Raw genomic sequence first — 16,178 nt, 5'->3', positions numbered from 1 at the left:
CTATGACCCCAGCTGACTTCCTGCCCTTTGGGCAGGGGGCTGGACTCGATGATCTTCCGAGGTCCCTTCCAGCCCTAATGTCTATGAAATCAGAACGCTTGGATTCAGAATGTTAAAACATTGTTGATTAAATATTGACATGGAAAATTTAGGCCATTCAGAAAATATTTCAATTCATAACTTACCCTGCAAATATGTCAGTAATTTTTGGAAGTAATTCAGTTTGTCTTAAAAAGACAATGCAGATTGGAAATCCTTGAAAGATGTTTTTTGTTTTTTTTTTTTTCTGTTGGCTGTATTCAGTTACAGAATGAAAGCTGTGGGAGGATTTTCATCGTCTTAATACTAGATTCAATTTCTCTGTAATGCAACTATCTTATTTTGGCATCTTGAATTTATTTCACCTGTACATGTACAGAAATTCTGGGAGCTGGCTAAACAAGTGAGTGAATTCATGACCTGGAAGCAGGTGGAGTGCCCGTTTGAGAGGGATCGGAAAATTCTCCAGTATTTGCTCACTGTCCCAATATTCAGCGAGGATGGTAAGAAAATGACTGTAGGCCTGCTGTTATTGAATGTCTCCCTGTGTTCAGGCATTGCTTAGACACATTCCAAGACTAGGTCTTATTTTATCCCAAATTAGCGTAAATAAATGACTTGGATTAAAAAAACAAAAACAGGAGGGCATACGTTTGCTTAGCAAACTGTTTCAAAAGTGACATTTTGGCCCAATTTCTGAAGAAAAGCTGCATCTGAGAAATGAAAATTGAAATCCAGAAAGTAGTCCATAAAAACATTGCAAAGTGTATTGGTTTTGCCTGTAAAGCTGCTTCAACTCAGGTGATGCTTCCAGAAAGTAAAATTGGGACTTTACTGCTTGGTCACACAGCACTATTGCTCTGAACTCAAACCTTTTCTCTTGCAAGTGTTTTGCTTCTGCCCTCATGTATTTTCAGTTTTACTAGCCCCTATTTATTCCCTGAGGGAAGGCTTTGCCCTCATTTTTTGTTGTTGTGTTTTTGTTTAGTATAGGTTAGATATAATTATGAGCAACTCTACTTTTTAATGGAACTGTGGAGCCATAATCTGATGAATGGGCAATATGAAGAGTTTATTTTGCCATGGGGCACTTCAGGGAAGCAAACAATTTGAAAATGCCCATAACACTAAGACATTGTTTTCTTTCCAATTGCAGCACTTTACTTGGCTTCCTATGAGAGCGAAGGGCCTGAGAATCACATTGAAAAGGACAGATGGAAGACTCTAAGGTTTGTGTCAAAGGTCACTGGCATCAATAAATCAAGAATGAGCTGTAGTTCTAGCCTGAGACTGTTTTTAAAAACCAAATGGCATGCTACATGCTTCAACAGATGGGACACAGCATCAGCTTTAAACCCAATTCAGCTCCTGGGTTTCATGGAAGAATTAGCACAGCCATTTCTTGTCTATCTTGGCCCTCAGGGTTTCAGAACTAATGCAGAATTCTTCAATTCGGTAGTTTCCTTTCTTGCTCTCATCCTAGAATAAAAATTTTCCAAATCCTCATTCTCTTTTAACAAATGGTGAATGCCCCTTAATGTCCATGCCCCTCCCCCACCCCAACATGTCACCTGAACAAGTTGGCCCTATTTCTGCATCTCGGCAACAACCTCAGGAGAGATTTTGGGGGGAGTGGAATGGGGCAGACTATTTGTGAAACCAGGTAACCTTACTTTGGCATCTTACTTTGGCATCCAGGTTTGAAAAATAAAATTGAGCATCTCATATACCTCCTACTGCTGATTTTGTGACAAGTGTACTGAATACAGCACTTGAGGATATGCAGAGCCCCAGGACCTTCGTGTCTGCTAAGCTTGTCATCCTATAAAGGTTATTGCTAAATTCAGGTCCACGCTTAAGCCACAGGGGCTGCTTGGCAGCTTCCTTCACTCTTCCTGGCAGTGAAAGCAAAGAGGAAAAGTTGCTAGGCATGTTTTTTAAACTCTTAGTCTGTCCCTTTGTCCATCCATACTCTTTCCAGGTGTGATAACTGAAGAGCGAATGCACATTAGATCCTGTTTTCTTCACATTCTCTGTGTCAGTTCCCTGCTTGGTGCATAATGTTATCCCTGGATGTAATATCCTAACCAGTGTGATTACATGCTGCAGCATCCTCCTGGTGGACACACTAACAAGCATATTGCAGCTTTGCGTTCATAAGAGTTTTGTTCATAAACAGATGTTCCTGTTTGTAGGCACTATTACCTTTCTTGTGTATCATGGAAGGTGTAACAGTTCAGCCTGACAGGAAACTGAAGCCATTTGTAAAGACAATTTATTTTCTTTGCAAACCAGTGGCCACTGCACAGGCTGTGCTGATTTATGCACAGAAACAAACATTAGAGAGAGATTGGTCTTGCAAATCTTTCAAACCTCACATGATAAGAATCCAGCAAGCTGTGGGTAGCATTATCCAGGGCTGCCTATCTGAAATCATCTATGTCATTTTAATGAATGTCTCTATTTATTTTCCCCTTTCTCTCGTTTTCAGGTCAGCGCTTTTGGGCAGAGTATAATATGCGAGATTGGATGCTGCTCCTGCTGCTGCTGTGTTACACAGATGATTATTAAGGGCATGTTTGGTTTGAGTGTGTGTGGTTCTTTTTGTTTGCGGGGGGGGGGGTTGTGCATCAAGTGGCATTTAAATAATGGAAACTGTGCAGCAAGTTGAGATGGACATAATGTCAGCAAATATAAAGCAAGCTAACTCAAGAAAAAATGGGCAACTTCTCAAATCTGACAGATCAGATTTAAATCGCAACTTGCTAGGCCTAGGTATCGATTGAGGACAAAGAGTGACAGAATCCTTCGAAGATACTAGACTGTTCATATAAATCACTTCACAACACCTGGATGGATTGCTTCGTTTTGCTGTTTCTCCTTGATTTGTTGGAGCTTGCTGCTACTTAAGATGCTCCAGATTTGGTACTGGATTATGGAAGGAAAATGCTATTCCTCCATATGGAACCCAAGTCTGTGTTGGAAGAATATCCATTCCTAATATGCTGAACATATAGCCAGGAACGCTTCCTAATTCAGCATTTCTAAGAAGGCAAAGGACTGGACAAATGGGGGGTGAGGGAGAGGAGGGGTGGTTATAAGGGGAAATTTAAAATGCAACTGGCTGCTGTATTTTGTTTTTTCCTGACCATGTTAATGGTGAAGCTATTTTGTTTGTTTATTCATAATATTTCTGAGTGTGCTGCTGGTTGGCAAACTCATTATCATTCTAAGTTATATTTAAAAAAATAATAAAATCAGTGCTGTGGTAGGAAATGCAGCTACTACAAAAATGCAGTAACTATGTAGCTGGGACTGTCTTATAGTAAGATTTTTTTCAGTTGTTTAAAACTAACTAATTTTACAGACATTCTTGTATTATATTATTTTTACTACAGCCTTTTTTGTTACTCTGACTTTCCATAGTTGACTTTCTGTATTAGGTTGAACAATGTGACTGTATTTTCTAGACCTCTATTTTGAGAAACCACTGCACAGAGTATGTTGAAATAATAATATCATAAAGTATGTTTTTTATTTTGTCATTTCTACACTTTTTTTGTTAGCAACTGGAGTACATAATCCAGTTTGACTGAAATTGTAAGATGTCAAGAACAAAAAAGAAAAGGTTTCTCTTTGACTACAGCTGTGAACAAAAACCATCTCTTTCTTGTGTTTTGCTTCATGGGTTATTATTGTTGTTATGACTGTGAAATAGTTCACTTTGTTACACATCTAATAAGTCTGTAGTAGCTCTGAATACTTAGCCACTGTATTTATCCTAGCAAAATCCCAGTGAATAAAAACTGTAGATATAGCCCACCCTGGATGGAAAATCACATGCTTAATTAAGGGACATGTTTGTAAACACCATGCCACTGCTCTAAAAAAAAGAGAATTAAATAAAAATATGACTTTTTGTTGCACTGCATCTCTAAATTTGCAGATGTCTACAGGCTGCCCATTTGAAACTGATAAGATAGGCCCTGATTTAGGACAGCATTTAAGCATGTGCATTGGTCTTATTCGGGGAAATACTTGGGCACTTGTTTTATCTTTTAAGCCTGGGCTGAAACCAGTTTTCCTGAATTGGTATGCTTTACTGAATTTAACACTCACTACTAAGGGGAGGTATTCTGGAAGGATTAGATGGTGTATTTCACTGGTGACAGCTCTTAAAATGCTGAAAATAAAGGGGCAAAAAGGAGAAGTGGGATTTGTGGAAGGCAGGGAATATTGGCTCTTTCCTATTTAGTCTGTCTTGGTGTGTTTTGGATGGTTGGTTTGGTTTTGTTCTTTTCTTTTTGTTTTTCTTTTGCTCATTCCTTCAACTTGTCTGAAATTTGCAAATCTAGTTTCCAGCAATAATCAGTGGAATTTCCCCATCCCTTCTTCCAGTATTGTCAGGGCTTCTGGGGAACCTTAAAATGTCTGAGGCATTTTATATGACTAATATCAAAGTACTATGTGAGGTCTTGTGGAAGAAGAGAGACTGGATGTCTCCTGTGATACGATGGGTTGGTACTCAATGAAGGCCATTTCTATGGCAAATTGCTTCCTACCTTCACTATTGTCTTTTTGTTTCAGTTTTGAGAGAAAGCCAGAGGGTGAAATGGCAGGATAACTTATCTGTGAAAATAGCTTACAATCTTCCCTTTGTGCCTTGTGTGATATAGTTTGACTGCAGGGCTGGTTTAGAAATGCATCTCTCATTTACGTAGTTGGAATGAAGCCTTTGTAAATAAAAGAGGCAATAGCATTAAGCAAGCCTTGTCTGAGCTCTGTTGTGCTGTGTGTGTGGTGCTCCTGTTGGATAGGCTGTGCATACCAGAGCAGATCTTCTTAATGAGGTGGCTGTGATGCACGGGCTAGATGGCATGGCAGCAGGTGCAGCCATGTGGGACTCCTGCTTGAAAGTGGATGCAAATTCCATAGCCCTAGGCAAGCTGGAGGCTGCTCACTGTGGATGTTAATGAGCTGAGCCCCTGACGGGGAGGAGTCTTGTCACTTCCTCCCTGTTCCCCCTCCACCTTTGCCTACATTACTGTAGTGTTGATGTAATCAGAAGGGGGCACCATAGTAAAGGTCACAGCTTAAAAATCCTAATACAAGAAGGCAATTGGAGGTAGGTTTTAAATCCACCTGGATGACAGCTCTTAAAATGCTGAAAATGAAAATGCAGATCCAGCTAGTATCAGCTTCATGAGATCTATACTTGTGTTGAATTTACCAGCTGAATTTGTCTCCTCTATTACCTTCATGATAATTCTACTGGTCTTGAGAATGGCACATTCCTTCTCTGAAATGCTCTTCAACTGGATTCATTCAGCCCTGGCATACCATGCTGAGGCTGGCTGTCTCAGAAAATATTTAAGCTTTTTAAAAAAGTACACCAGTAGAATGCTAGCCAGTTGGCCAAGTATATTGCGTAGCTATATGTATCTGTTTCCTCCTTCTCCTGCAAGTACAGTACAAAAAGGGTTGAGAACCACTGACTTAAAGTACTACTTCCGGGCTACAGACGGCATTGCTGATGCAAAATGTGACCCTCCCACTCCACCTGTGCTAAACCACCCCAAACCAGGCAATGTAATTATTTTTATAGTGGCCTGGAGCACATGTCCAACACAGCTTATAGAAGCTTTTCCTTGGCCATGCTTATTGGCATATGTTTAGGGCTGCACCATGGTGTTTAACTTGTACTCATTTTTGGGAGGGGGTCTGCATCAGGTGAGATGGTTATGCTTTGTATGTAGAGAAATGTAGACATTCCAAGTCCCCCCTGGTTTGCTTCACTTTCAAAGTCCTTCAACAGCTTTTGAATTGGACCTTAAGCATGTATGTAACTTTAAATATATGAGGTGGTCCTATAGAAGGGTCTAGAAGTACACACTTGATTGCAAACTAGGAAAACATTTCAGTATCCAGTTCAATCAAGGCCTTCCTCCACATCCCTAGAAAAATCAATGGTGATGTACCTTCAAATGAGCTTTGGAGGACTTCAGTACCTGAACCTATCCTAGGGAAGCCATTGAAAGCCTTGCCATAGACTCAGTCATGCACAGGATCAGAACTACTCATGATAATTTTGAAGGTTAGACATGGCTCTAGGCCAGAGGAATTTATATTTGTGAGTACAAGAGAGTCCTTCCCCTGCTCTTGCTTCTTTTCAAAATGTAGTATACAGGAAAACATGTAAGTACAACACAAAGTCGTATAGATACTACTTTTCTCTCTCAGGCATTGACATAAGCCCACAGGCATTTCTGTTTCATAAGTGCCAATATATTTATTCTGACACCACCTTCAAGAGGGAGGGGTGTCATAGACTCTTCACAGCAGCTCTGCTCCGTCACAGCAATGCCGGAGCCTCATGGCAGTTGTAAAATGGGTGCTTATTAAAAGAAACACGCCCGCTTAGCTCCTATGCAAGTAGAGTCTTATTTTTAAACCTTCCTTGGATTTGTGCAGGAGTGTTAGGCAAAGGTTTGATAACACTCTTAATCTCTAGGGTAAAACCAGACAGAAAAACTGTGCTTTTCTAGAAGGCATCAGTACACAACAAACTAGGTTGTCTCACTTTTATCAAGCACATAGGCTAAAGCTCACTTTCAGCTACTCTAATTGATTAGAGCCCTTGCTATTCCTATAGTTACTTTCCAAATGCTTGCCTGCAAATGTTCATGATATAGGCCTTTTTTCCAGGTTGTCCTGTTTGCTTTTGTGAAGGAAATGAAAGCCGAGGCAAAGTCAGAACAGGGTGAATCATGTGGGAAAGCATATGCAAAGAAATGCGCCTTGCCCTCAGTGAGACAGGTAAGGCTAAACTGCACCTGTGTCACCCTGATATTTCTAAAATCATCTCTGACTGTAGAGCCATGTTTCCAAGGGTATGTGGGAGGCACTAAGGTCACCACCTTAACACTTTTTGTCTTGATGTATTTAGCAGTATGAACAGTGTGTTTAAAATTTGTGGGGAATGCCCACACCTAACTCAACCCTGTTTTGTTTGTTTTACCTGTGGTGTGTGAGAGATTTAATATTTTTAAGGAAATGCCAATAAACACTAATCCATCTCTTCTATGAGATTCCAGTAACTAAGCCATATTTTGACCTACTGTCCTCACAGTTCAGTCGAGATGTACCCCAGAGTCTAAAACAAGGCAGAATTTAGTCCAGTAACTAAACAGCTTTTATTTGTTTCAATATTTATGTTAAAACTGTTCAGTGGAAGGCAGGAAATGTGAATTAAAGCTGGTAGCTGATTTGCCTTTTCATGTTGAATTGGGTTTTACCTTAAACCGTCTGTTCCCTACAGCCTTGGCTATCTTTAGAGAATGTTGGAGGTGGAATCAGATGGAGGAGGGAAGAGAAGTGTGGTAGTGGTATAAATAGCCAAGAGGTGGGAAGGGTTGATATGTCATTCACCAATTACTTTACCTTTCAGGGATATTTGCCTCCAGTTTTTCAAACCTACTCAGCACTCCTTGATCTCAGCAGGCAATGTAGTAGGCTGACCCCTTTTGAAAAAACAGGCCCTAACTGCAGTGTTGAGGACTGGGAAAAGGTAGCTTTTAAGTATTCATTTAAGCTCTGAGTACTGATATGTTTCCAATGTGGAAGCCCTTGTGTCCTGTGTGGATCCCTGGAAGCAGCTTAGGTGGGAAGGATGAGACTGACCTCCTCTTCCTCAGCAATTAGAAAAGTAAAGTGGTGATTTGGTAAATGAATGAAGGATACTCTTACTTTTTGTTGGTTGGCTTTCTTTCTTGTCAGTAAAGATGAGGAATGGATTGTTGTAAGGCCATATTTCTTTACATGTAGTTTTAAATCAGAATGTTCTGGGACTATGCTGAAACAACATGATCTTTTTAAGTCAAGGGCTCTGAATGAGAAGTTGGGATTTAGAAGAGAAGTGAAGTGTTTGAATGATTATATTGGAGGAAGACATGAGATCTTTTCTACAGATTTTCCTTATGGCTATAGGTATGTCATTCAACCTCCCTGCCTGGCATTTTTTTCATTTGAAAAGTGGTTATTTTAGTTTCACTTTGCGCAACTAGCATGAGACTGAATTAAATCTCTAAAAAGTATTTTGACCTTGGAAACAAGGTGTGTTACCAGTACAATCGCATTTTATTGCTCTGGGTAAGTTCTCAGGGTGGAAAAAAACAAGTCTATGTATTCACCCATATTCTCTCAATTTCAAAATATATGCAGTCTTGCTAATACTAGCCGCTCAAAAATGAGTCTGCTTCCCCCACAAGTAATGAGATTGACTTTAAAATTGTATCTTAAAGAATAGTTAAGGTTTTTTTTTTCTTTTTTTTTTCTATCTAGTTCTTGAATCTGTAGGGCTTAAGTTCTCAATCACTTCTCTGCAACCAAAAGGTTAGACAATTTGAACGGGGTGTTCAAAGAGAGGGCACTTGTGTATCGAAAGTGAAAATGCTCTTTCAACCTTTACAGCTGCCTCTTGGATGGCCACAGTAAAGTGCGAAGTCTTACCTTGGTGGTAGTAATTAAAGTAGGGCATTGCTGATGTGTGATGAAAGTAACCTATAAAAGCTGTTCTTCCAGAATATTGAAGACCTAAAGGTATTCACTACTTCTGTCTGCAATAATCCAGTTTCTGGGGAAGATATTTGGGGAAAGTTTTATTTTGATGAAAATGACTGTTTTTAGTTTAAAGAATTTGGATGAACAATGCTTCCAGTTTAGGTGAAATGTTTTCACACGATATTTAGCTGAAACTTCACTTCTGCAAGGAACAATATTTTGATGGGCAGTATCATTTCCATAATGAACCATTAGTGCTAAGTTTCAAAACAAACACACCAAAAACAGATAAAAATGGTCTTGAAAATTATACAAGAAAGTTTGAGCGGAGAAGAGAACCAGGAATTGTATTTACAAGTGGTAGAATCAAATCTTTCTATCTTAATCTTTCTGCTCACACATGGGGGAAAAAAATGTGTCTCACTATTGGATATTTGCTACTGAATGAGGGTGGGCAGTCACACGCTTTAGAATTAAAACACTGATATAAACAAAAGTGGATTTTGTTGCATTCTTACCTCTTGCTGAACTTTGGAGAACAGGGGGCAGGGTCATTAGGGGGTGTCATTATGGTTCTGAAGGTATGAGTTCAAGCTCCACTCTGCATTTATGCCAAAAGCCAACTCCAGTTGGCTAAGCTGTAAACAGACACCTAGTCTTTTGAACTGGGAAGTTGGAGGCAGCCAAATGTGATACAAGCTACAGTGCTCCTCTGTGTGCCATTGACTACCAGAAAGCAGTGTGCCCTGACCACACTACACCAATGGGCTGTTAGGCTCAGGTGGTCCTTGGACCTTGACCTTTTTCTTCACTTTGCTTTGCTTCTCCAAAGACAAAGCTCTTTTTCTAAAGTGTATTGCAGAATAACACTGACTGTATGCTCATTTGCAAACAATATCAGTTGTCTTTGGCAACTTTTTCGTCAAATGACTAGTTATGAATGCTTATTTGCTTAATCATAAGTATCATATTTGCTTAATCATAAGTATCAAGCTTAATCAATAATGACTTCTTTTTTGGTTTAAAGGACAGCTTGTAGGAAAAAATTGAAAGAGAGAAATAGGCAAAGAGCAAATAAGCAAAGGAGGCAAACGAGAGGAAAACAGAACAACTGACACAAACTAGAAAAGAATAGAAACCATTTTCTGTCACAGAAAACCATAGTTTTGGCTGGGTTATTTTATGAGCAATAGAATTTGTAGCTCCACATAGCACTGCAAAAGTAATCAAACTTCATGTTTCTGAGCATAAAATATACTAGCCAGGTAGAAACGTACCGGCGTACACTCAAAAGGCCATGTGCATTGTGAATGGGAGAAGAGTGATAATCTTGTTCCAAGTATCAGGCCCTGGCAGATCTCTGAGGGAGATAGACAAATCAGTGTAGGGGAAAGTGCTAGCAGGAATGTTAGCTAAGGTGATCCTTAGTGACAGAATCCATCTTGGCTTCAAACTGAAATTCACAGTGGTGAAGGGAAAGGAGCCTACTGGAAATGAAGGCAGCAGTAAGTGCAAAGAGATGTTTACCTACAATATATTATTGCATTAAAAAGTTTATGCTTTACAGACATCCACATAACATGTGGCCCCTGGTAAATAACTGATAGGGCTGTGTGAAATTTCACCCGGTGTTTCATTTTGAAGCTGTTTCGATGTGTTTTGAGCTCAAAACAGTGAAATCAAAATGAAACAAAAGCCTTCAAAACAGCTTCAAAACAAAACAAGAGCAACTGAAAGGTTTCAAAACGTTTCAAGTTTTGAAGCCAGGTTTACTGGCTTCTGTGTTGGTCCTAGCTGGCAGCAGCACCCTCCTGTCATCCAGCAGGCAGATTGGAGCCCGCCTGCACCCCTGGGAGGGCTGTGGGCCTGTGCTGGACTCATCTGGAGGTGCGGGCCCCTGATCTGCCTGCCGGATGACAGGAGACTGGTGCTGCCATCTGGGGCCAATGGCAGCACTGATCTTCTTCCTAGCACAGACTGTGCCCAGCCAGCAGCATCAGTCTCCCATCATCCAGCAGGCACATCGGGGCCCCCACATCCCTGGGAGGAGTCAGCAGAGCCTTGCAGCCCTCCTGGGGATGCGGGGGGCCCTCATCAGCCTGCCAGATCACAGGAGCCTGCTCCTGCCAGTGCTGCCACTGATCACAGGAGGCTGCCGCTGATCCAGCCAGCAGCCCTAGCCTCCTGTCATCTGGCAGACAGGTGGGGCCTGCCCGCACCCCCAGGACATCTGGGGTTCTGCCATACTGCTCCCAGGCGTGCAGGCCCGTGATCTGCCCCCCAGATCACAGAAGGCTGCTGCTGCAGCTGTGGCCAGTGGGAGCACCAATCTTCCTGGTGCTGGGTGTGGGCTGTGGGCTGTGCCCACTGACAGTCCCAGCTGGCAGCAGCAGCCTCCTGTCATCCAGCAGGCAGATCTCAGGGGTGCAGGCAGGCCTCGATCTGCCTGCTGTATGACAGGAGGCTGCTGCTGCCAGCTAGGATTGATGCTGAAGCCAAGTAAACCTGATTTCGAAACGTTTTGAGTGCCCTTGTTTTGTTTCAAAGCTGTTTCAAAGGCTTTTGTTTTGTTTCGATTTCGCTGTTTTGAGTTTGAAATTTGCAGCTCAGCGGGGTTTTTTGACACCAGGAGATCCCTGTGTCCCGGGCATCACCTGGAACTGGAGCCTGGGTAGCTAGTGCCATGCTCCAGCTGCTGGCCAGGGCTCTGTGTGCCTGGATTGCCACTGCTGAAGCCCCAGGAGGCCCCCCAGGAACCCAGGTAGGGCTGCTCCCCTACTTGACATGGCGTATTTTTCCCCATACTAACTGCAAGCGCAGGGGCATGCGCCAAGGCAAAAAGCAGCAGCACAAATTAATGATGCTGCTTTTTTTTCTTTGCAGCAACTGCATGCCCCTGCTTGTGGAGATGAGCCAGTGTGTGCAAATTGTTCGTTGCTTAATTATTTTCTGTAATGATTTTTTTATTTTTATCCTGAAGTGTGTGATTGTTTTTTTTCTTGTCTTTTATTCATGAACTGTGCTTAGTGACGGCTGCTTGCTTACTAGCTGATGTCGGTATTGTTCCCTGGGAGATGTGGCAGGTGCTGAATTCAAGTCAGACTTGCTGAAGTCATTGCCATGAATCAGCAGGGGGCTGCAGTTAAAACTTTTTCTTTTGGCCTTAAGGAAAAGGGCAAGGGCCAGTGATAAAGGCAATGGCAAGAAGCTCAGACAGAGTAAGTAGTTTTAGGAGGTGGTTTGGGTTGAGGCTTCAGATCATAAATTCAGTTAGGCACTAGTTTGTTTTGTTACAAGCATTGAAAATCCATTATCTCTAAGCAACCGGGTGCTCAATGCTTAAAAACCAGGCAGGGGGTTAAGTATGGATTTAAACAGCTCTTATTTTCTTTTTAATATCTTGGCCTCTTCTTTCTTTTCTTTCTTTTTCTTTTCTAAATAATCCCAAGAGCAATGTACTCTTTCTTGCAATGGGAAATCTTACAGCAAACCAGAGAATTTGAAGTATAGCAGAACTTAGTGGAAGCTCTAACTGACTATCACTCCAGTTTACAGTAGATAGGCCAGACCATCTGCTGTTATCAAATTATCATTAGGTTTTTTTATTCTTCTGTTCAGCTGTCAAACTGGGAGGGAAAAAGAAAGATCCAGTAAAAAATAAGCCTGCAGTTTTTTTTTAGTTTTAGTGAATTATTTGTTTAAAGGTTTTGTGTGCATGTCAAAATGAAAAACAAAGCAATTGTTTTTCAGTTTGATATGAATACTTCCGTTTGACCCGCACCTAAATGCTTTGTTTTTTGAAGTTGTCAGACGAACACAACCAACAGCCATGTTCACAGGACTACCAGTGGAAGTAGCGGCACGCTCCTATCCTGATTGCTTGAGCACTGAATCACTTACCTGTGATGCCAGAGACTCGAATTTAATTCTCTCTGCTTCGAACCCACATCTTCTGTGACAATACCCTAAGGATTTAACTTAAGTAATCCTCAAGCACCAGTTTTGCTAGACTAGACATTGTGTGCAGATGCCTGACTCTTAACTCTTAAAACAAATGCTCTGCTTCCAGATTGTGACCTGAGATTTCACAGCAGCCAGAGGAAATGCTAGAAGAACAAAATGAAGGCATATCTCAAGAAAACAGATGCCAGCATCAGGAGCTGGGAGAAGCTGGCTGCTAACCAATTCCCCTGGTGCTGCAACCTAAGCAAAGCAGGAGCCCATTTCAAGGTAAAGTGTCTTGCTGTTGAAGCAGAGGAGACAGAGCAAAGGAAGGAAAAGGAGAGGAATCCTAACCCACAGCTTGCTCTCCCTTGAGGAAAGACCTTCAACTTTTTTGGGTGAGTCTATGGCTTAAAGATTGGTCTCTTAAATCACCTCAAGACCCATCAATGAGCCATTGTAAACATCATCCTCAAATTGAGGGACTTTTGATGTTTTGGAGGTAGGGTGCTCAATTCTTCCTCCTGACACTACTCCCCATGATATGAACAGAAGATCCAGGATCAAGGAGTAGGACCAGGGCATTCTACCCTGGTGAAAAGTCTTGGCTACCAACCCAGAAAGATTCTCACACTCAAGTTTAGTTTCTCAAGTAGGAGAGATTGTGATGGCCCTTCCTCAGAGCATCCCCTGGCACTTGAGAGAGAGAAGCGTTGGGTTGAAATCCATTCTGTGTCTCCCAACAAAAGCAGGGAACTGGACCTATATTTCCCACATCTTGGGTGAGGACTGTAATCACTGATGTCTTGAGTAAAAGGAGATACCAACTGGAGGTGTGTGAAATTTCAGTGGATGTTTAGTTTCAAGGGGTTTTGAGCTCAAAACACTGAAACCAAAACAAAATGCAAGGCTTCCAAACAGCTTCCAAATGAAATGAGGACACTTGAAACGTTTAAAAAATTCAAAGAGTTTTGAGTTTCAAAGCCAGGCTTGCAGGGAAATACAAACTAAGGAGAGGGATGGGGAAGAGAGAGGAAGGACTGCTTTAAGATGGCCATGTATCTGGCCAGTGACTAATAAAAGGCTTGTTTGAAATGAGCTGTGCCGTTGTCAGCTTACTGAGCTGTGTCCTCCAGGAGCATCAGGAAGGCTCTCACTTCTTACCTGCTAGTCTGTTCTACCAGTTGGGGAGCAGGAGCAGAGGGAGCAGGGTGCATGTGTGCCACTCACACAAGTACCCCCTTACCTCGGTGGTGGAGGTAGCAGCAGCAGCAGCAGCAGAGGAGACAGTGGCGGGGGCAGCAACAGCTGATTCCCCCTAAGGTAAGTGAGGCAGAGGGTGCGGCACAGCAGTGGATCCAGAGGGGAAGCCCTTTGGTGCCACCTTAGCTAGCCCGACAGGGAGCTGCACTCCCAAGCCACGCTCTCGAGCCGTGTGCGGGCAGTGCGCGTGGGCAGTGTGCACAAACAGGCGTGCTCTGTAAGGGCATTTGCGTCAGCATTCGCTTAAGGTGGGCACAAGGTTGCTGCACAGAGTGGCACCTCCAGGGAGCAAAGCAGCGAGTGCACCTATGCAGGCATGGTGATGCAGATGCGGAGCTGCCGCCTACCGTGGGCTCTTCTGAGACCTCCACCCAGACAAAGCTCATGGTGCGGTGGCCCCTTGCCCCCCTGTCTGTGGAGGGGGCTCGGTGGGGTCCTGGGGGGGGCCTGGAAGTCTCCTTGCCTGTCCCTCCTGGGCATGACTTAGGGCCCTGGAGGAGCAGGTAAGCGAGCTCCAGGCTGCGGTGAGCAGGCTGAGGGGGATCAGGGATGCAGAGGACGAAATTGATGCCTATTTCTATTCTCTGCAGGCCTGGTTGCTCACTGTACAGCCCTCACAGGAGACGCATCCAACGCAGGAGTGGAAGAAGGTGCCCAAATCCAGAGCTGCTAGGCCTAGAGTGGTGGAAGCTCCCCAGGTTCAACTGGGGAACAGGTTTTATGCCCTGGCAGCTGTGACGAAGGAGGACAATGGAATGGCCTCTGGTGGGGATGATGCCACTCCCCACACGACAGAGAATGGGCGGAGAGCAAACAGCAAACACCAGGAGGAAGAAATGCCGGGTCCTCGTCATCGGAGACTCCATCCTACGAGGACTGGAAGGTCCCATCTGCCGGCCCGACCCCTTGACATGACAGGTCTGCTTCATGCCTGGGGCTCGGGTCAGGGACATCACGGAAAGGATCCCGGCCTACATCCGACCTGCAGACCAGTACCCCATGGTTGTCGTCCATGTGGGTACAAACGACGCAGCCAGGGGCAACCCTGACCGCATTATTAAGGATTATGAAGGGCTCTGGGAGACAAGCTGAAGGAGATGGGGGCAAAGGTGGTATTTTCCTCTCTTCTTCCGGTGAGTAGGCGGGGACGGCGACACGAGGCCTGCATTGGTGTGGTCAACCGGCGCTTATGCAGCTGGTGCCGCCAGGCAGGCTTTGAGTTCCTTGATAATGACCCATGCTTTCGGGCGGGGGACTTGCTGGGGTGGGATGGGCTTCATCTCTCTCCTAAAGGCAAGCGTGTCTTCTCTTCCAGGTTGGCTGATCTCGTATGTGAGCTTTAAACTAGCCTCGCCGGGGGAGGGGGCCGCAGGAAGACGAGGAGACGCCATCCGAGCAAGACAGGTGACAAAGGCAAGGAGTGCTAAGGTAAGGAACGGGGGTCCAGACAGTCTCCCTAAATGGGGGGTGGCACACACAGTCTTGCAAGGCCTTAAATGCCTATATACCAATGCTCGCAGTATGGGGAATAAACAGGAGGAACTTGCCCTCAGAATAGCTAGTTCAAACCCAGATATCATAGGGCTAACAGAAACGCGGTGGGATTCATCCCATGACTGGGCAGTTAGCATTAGGGGCTATAGGCTTTACAGGCGGGATAGAGAAGGAAGGAAAGGTGGGCGTGTGGCGCTCTATGTCAAGGAGCAATACACATCCTCTGCCAGTAGAATGGGGTCAGAGGAAGGGCAGGCTGAAGTGCTCTGGGTCAAGATTCAAGGGGGCCGTGGGGAGAGCGATTTGATGGTAGGGGTCTACTACAGACCCCCCAACCTAGGGGAGGAGCTGGACCGGGAATTTTCAGGCCAGCTTGCAGAGGCACTTAAGGCAAGGGAAGTAGTTGTCATGCATGATTTTAATTACCCAGACATCTGCTGGGAGAAACTGTCAGCCAGGACAGACCGTTCCAGGAGGTTCCTGGCTGAGATACAGGACCTCCATTTAATTCAGGAGGTGCACAGTCCCACCAGAGGAAATGCCCTGTTGGACCTGGTCCTGGCCACAGGCGATGACCTGGTAAGGGGCCTCCAGGTTCTTGACCACCTGGGCGATAGCGATCATCGCTTGCTGGAATTCACCATCCAGTGCAGGGTGTCAAGGGCCTGCAACAAGATGGTAGCCCTAGACTTAAGGAGGGCCAACTTCAACAAGTTGAGGAGACTAGTGGGTGAGGCGCTGGGGTCCTTGAGGGCAGGGGAACTCAGTGTGCAGGCCGAGTGGTCGTTCCTTAAGGAAACGATACTCAGGGCTCAAGGGGAGTCCATCCCAAAAAGAAGCAAGGGGGGGAAGAGTGCCCGAAAGCCCCCCTGGCTCACCAA

At 44.1% G+C, this 16,178-nt stretch overlaps 1 protein-coding gene across 3 annotated transcripts in view; it reads left to right on the top strand.

The window, feature by feature from the left end:
• Positions 1–3,965, top strand: part of RASGEF1B (RasGEF domain family member 1B) — a 39,865-nt gene extending 35,900 nt beyond the window's left edge. For all 3 annotated transcript variants that reach the window (XM_019534315.1, XM_019534314.1, XM_019534313.1), the window contains 3 exons: positions 419–542; positions 1,196–1,268; positions 2,531–3,965. In XM_019534315.1, coding sequence (XP_019389860.1) covers positions 419–542; positions 1,196–1,268; positions 2,531–2,555 — 222 coding nt within the window. In that variant the 3' untranslated portion in view covers positions 2,556–3,965. The remainder of the gene's footprint in view (positions 1–418; positions 543–1,195; positions 1,269–2,530) is intronic.
• The last annotated feature ends 12,213 nt before the right edge of the window (positions 3,966–16,178 follow it).

This window comes from Crocodylus porosus, unplaced genomic scaffold (assembly GCF_001723895.1).
Source record: "Crocodylus porosus isolate Cpor-Errol unplaced genomic scaffold, CroPor_comp1, whole genome shotgun sequence".
NCBI lineage: Eukaryota > Metazoa > Chordata > Crocodylia > Crocodylidae > Crocodylus > Crocodylus porosus.
Note: the sequence above shows the minus strand (reverse complement) of the source record. Positions and strands in the feature narration are given on the sequence as shown.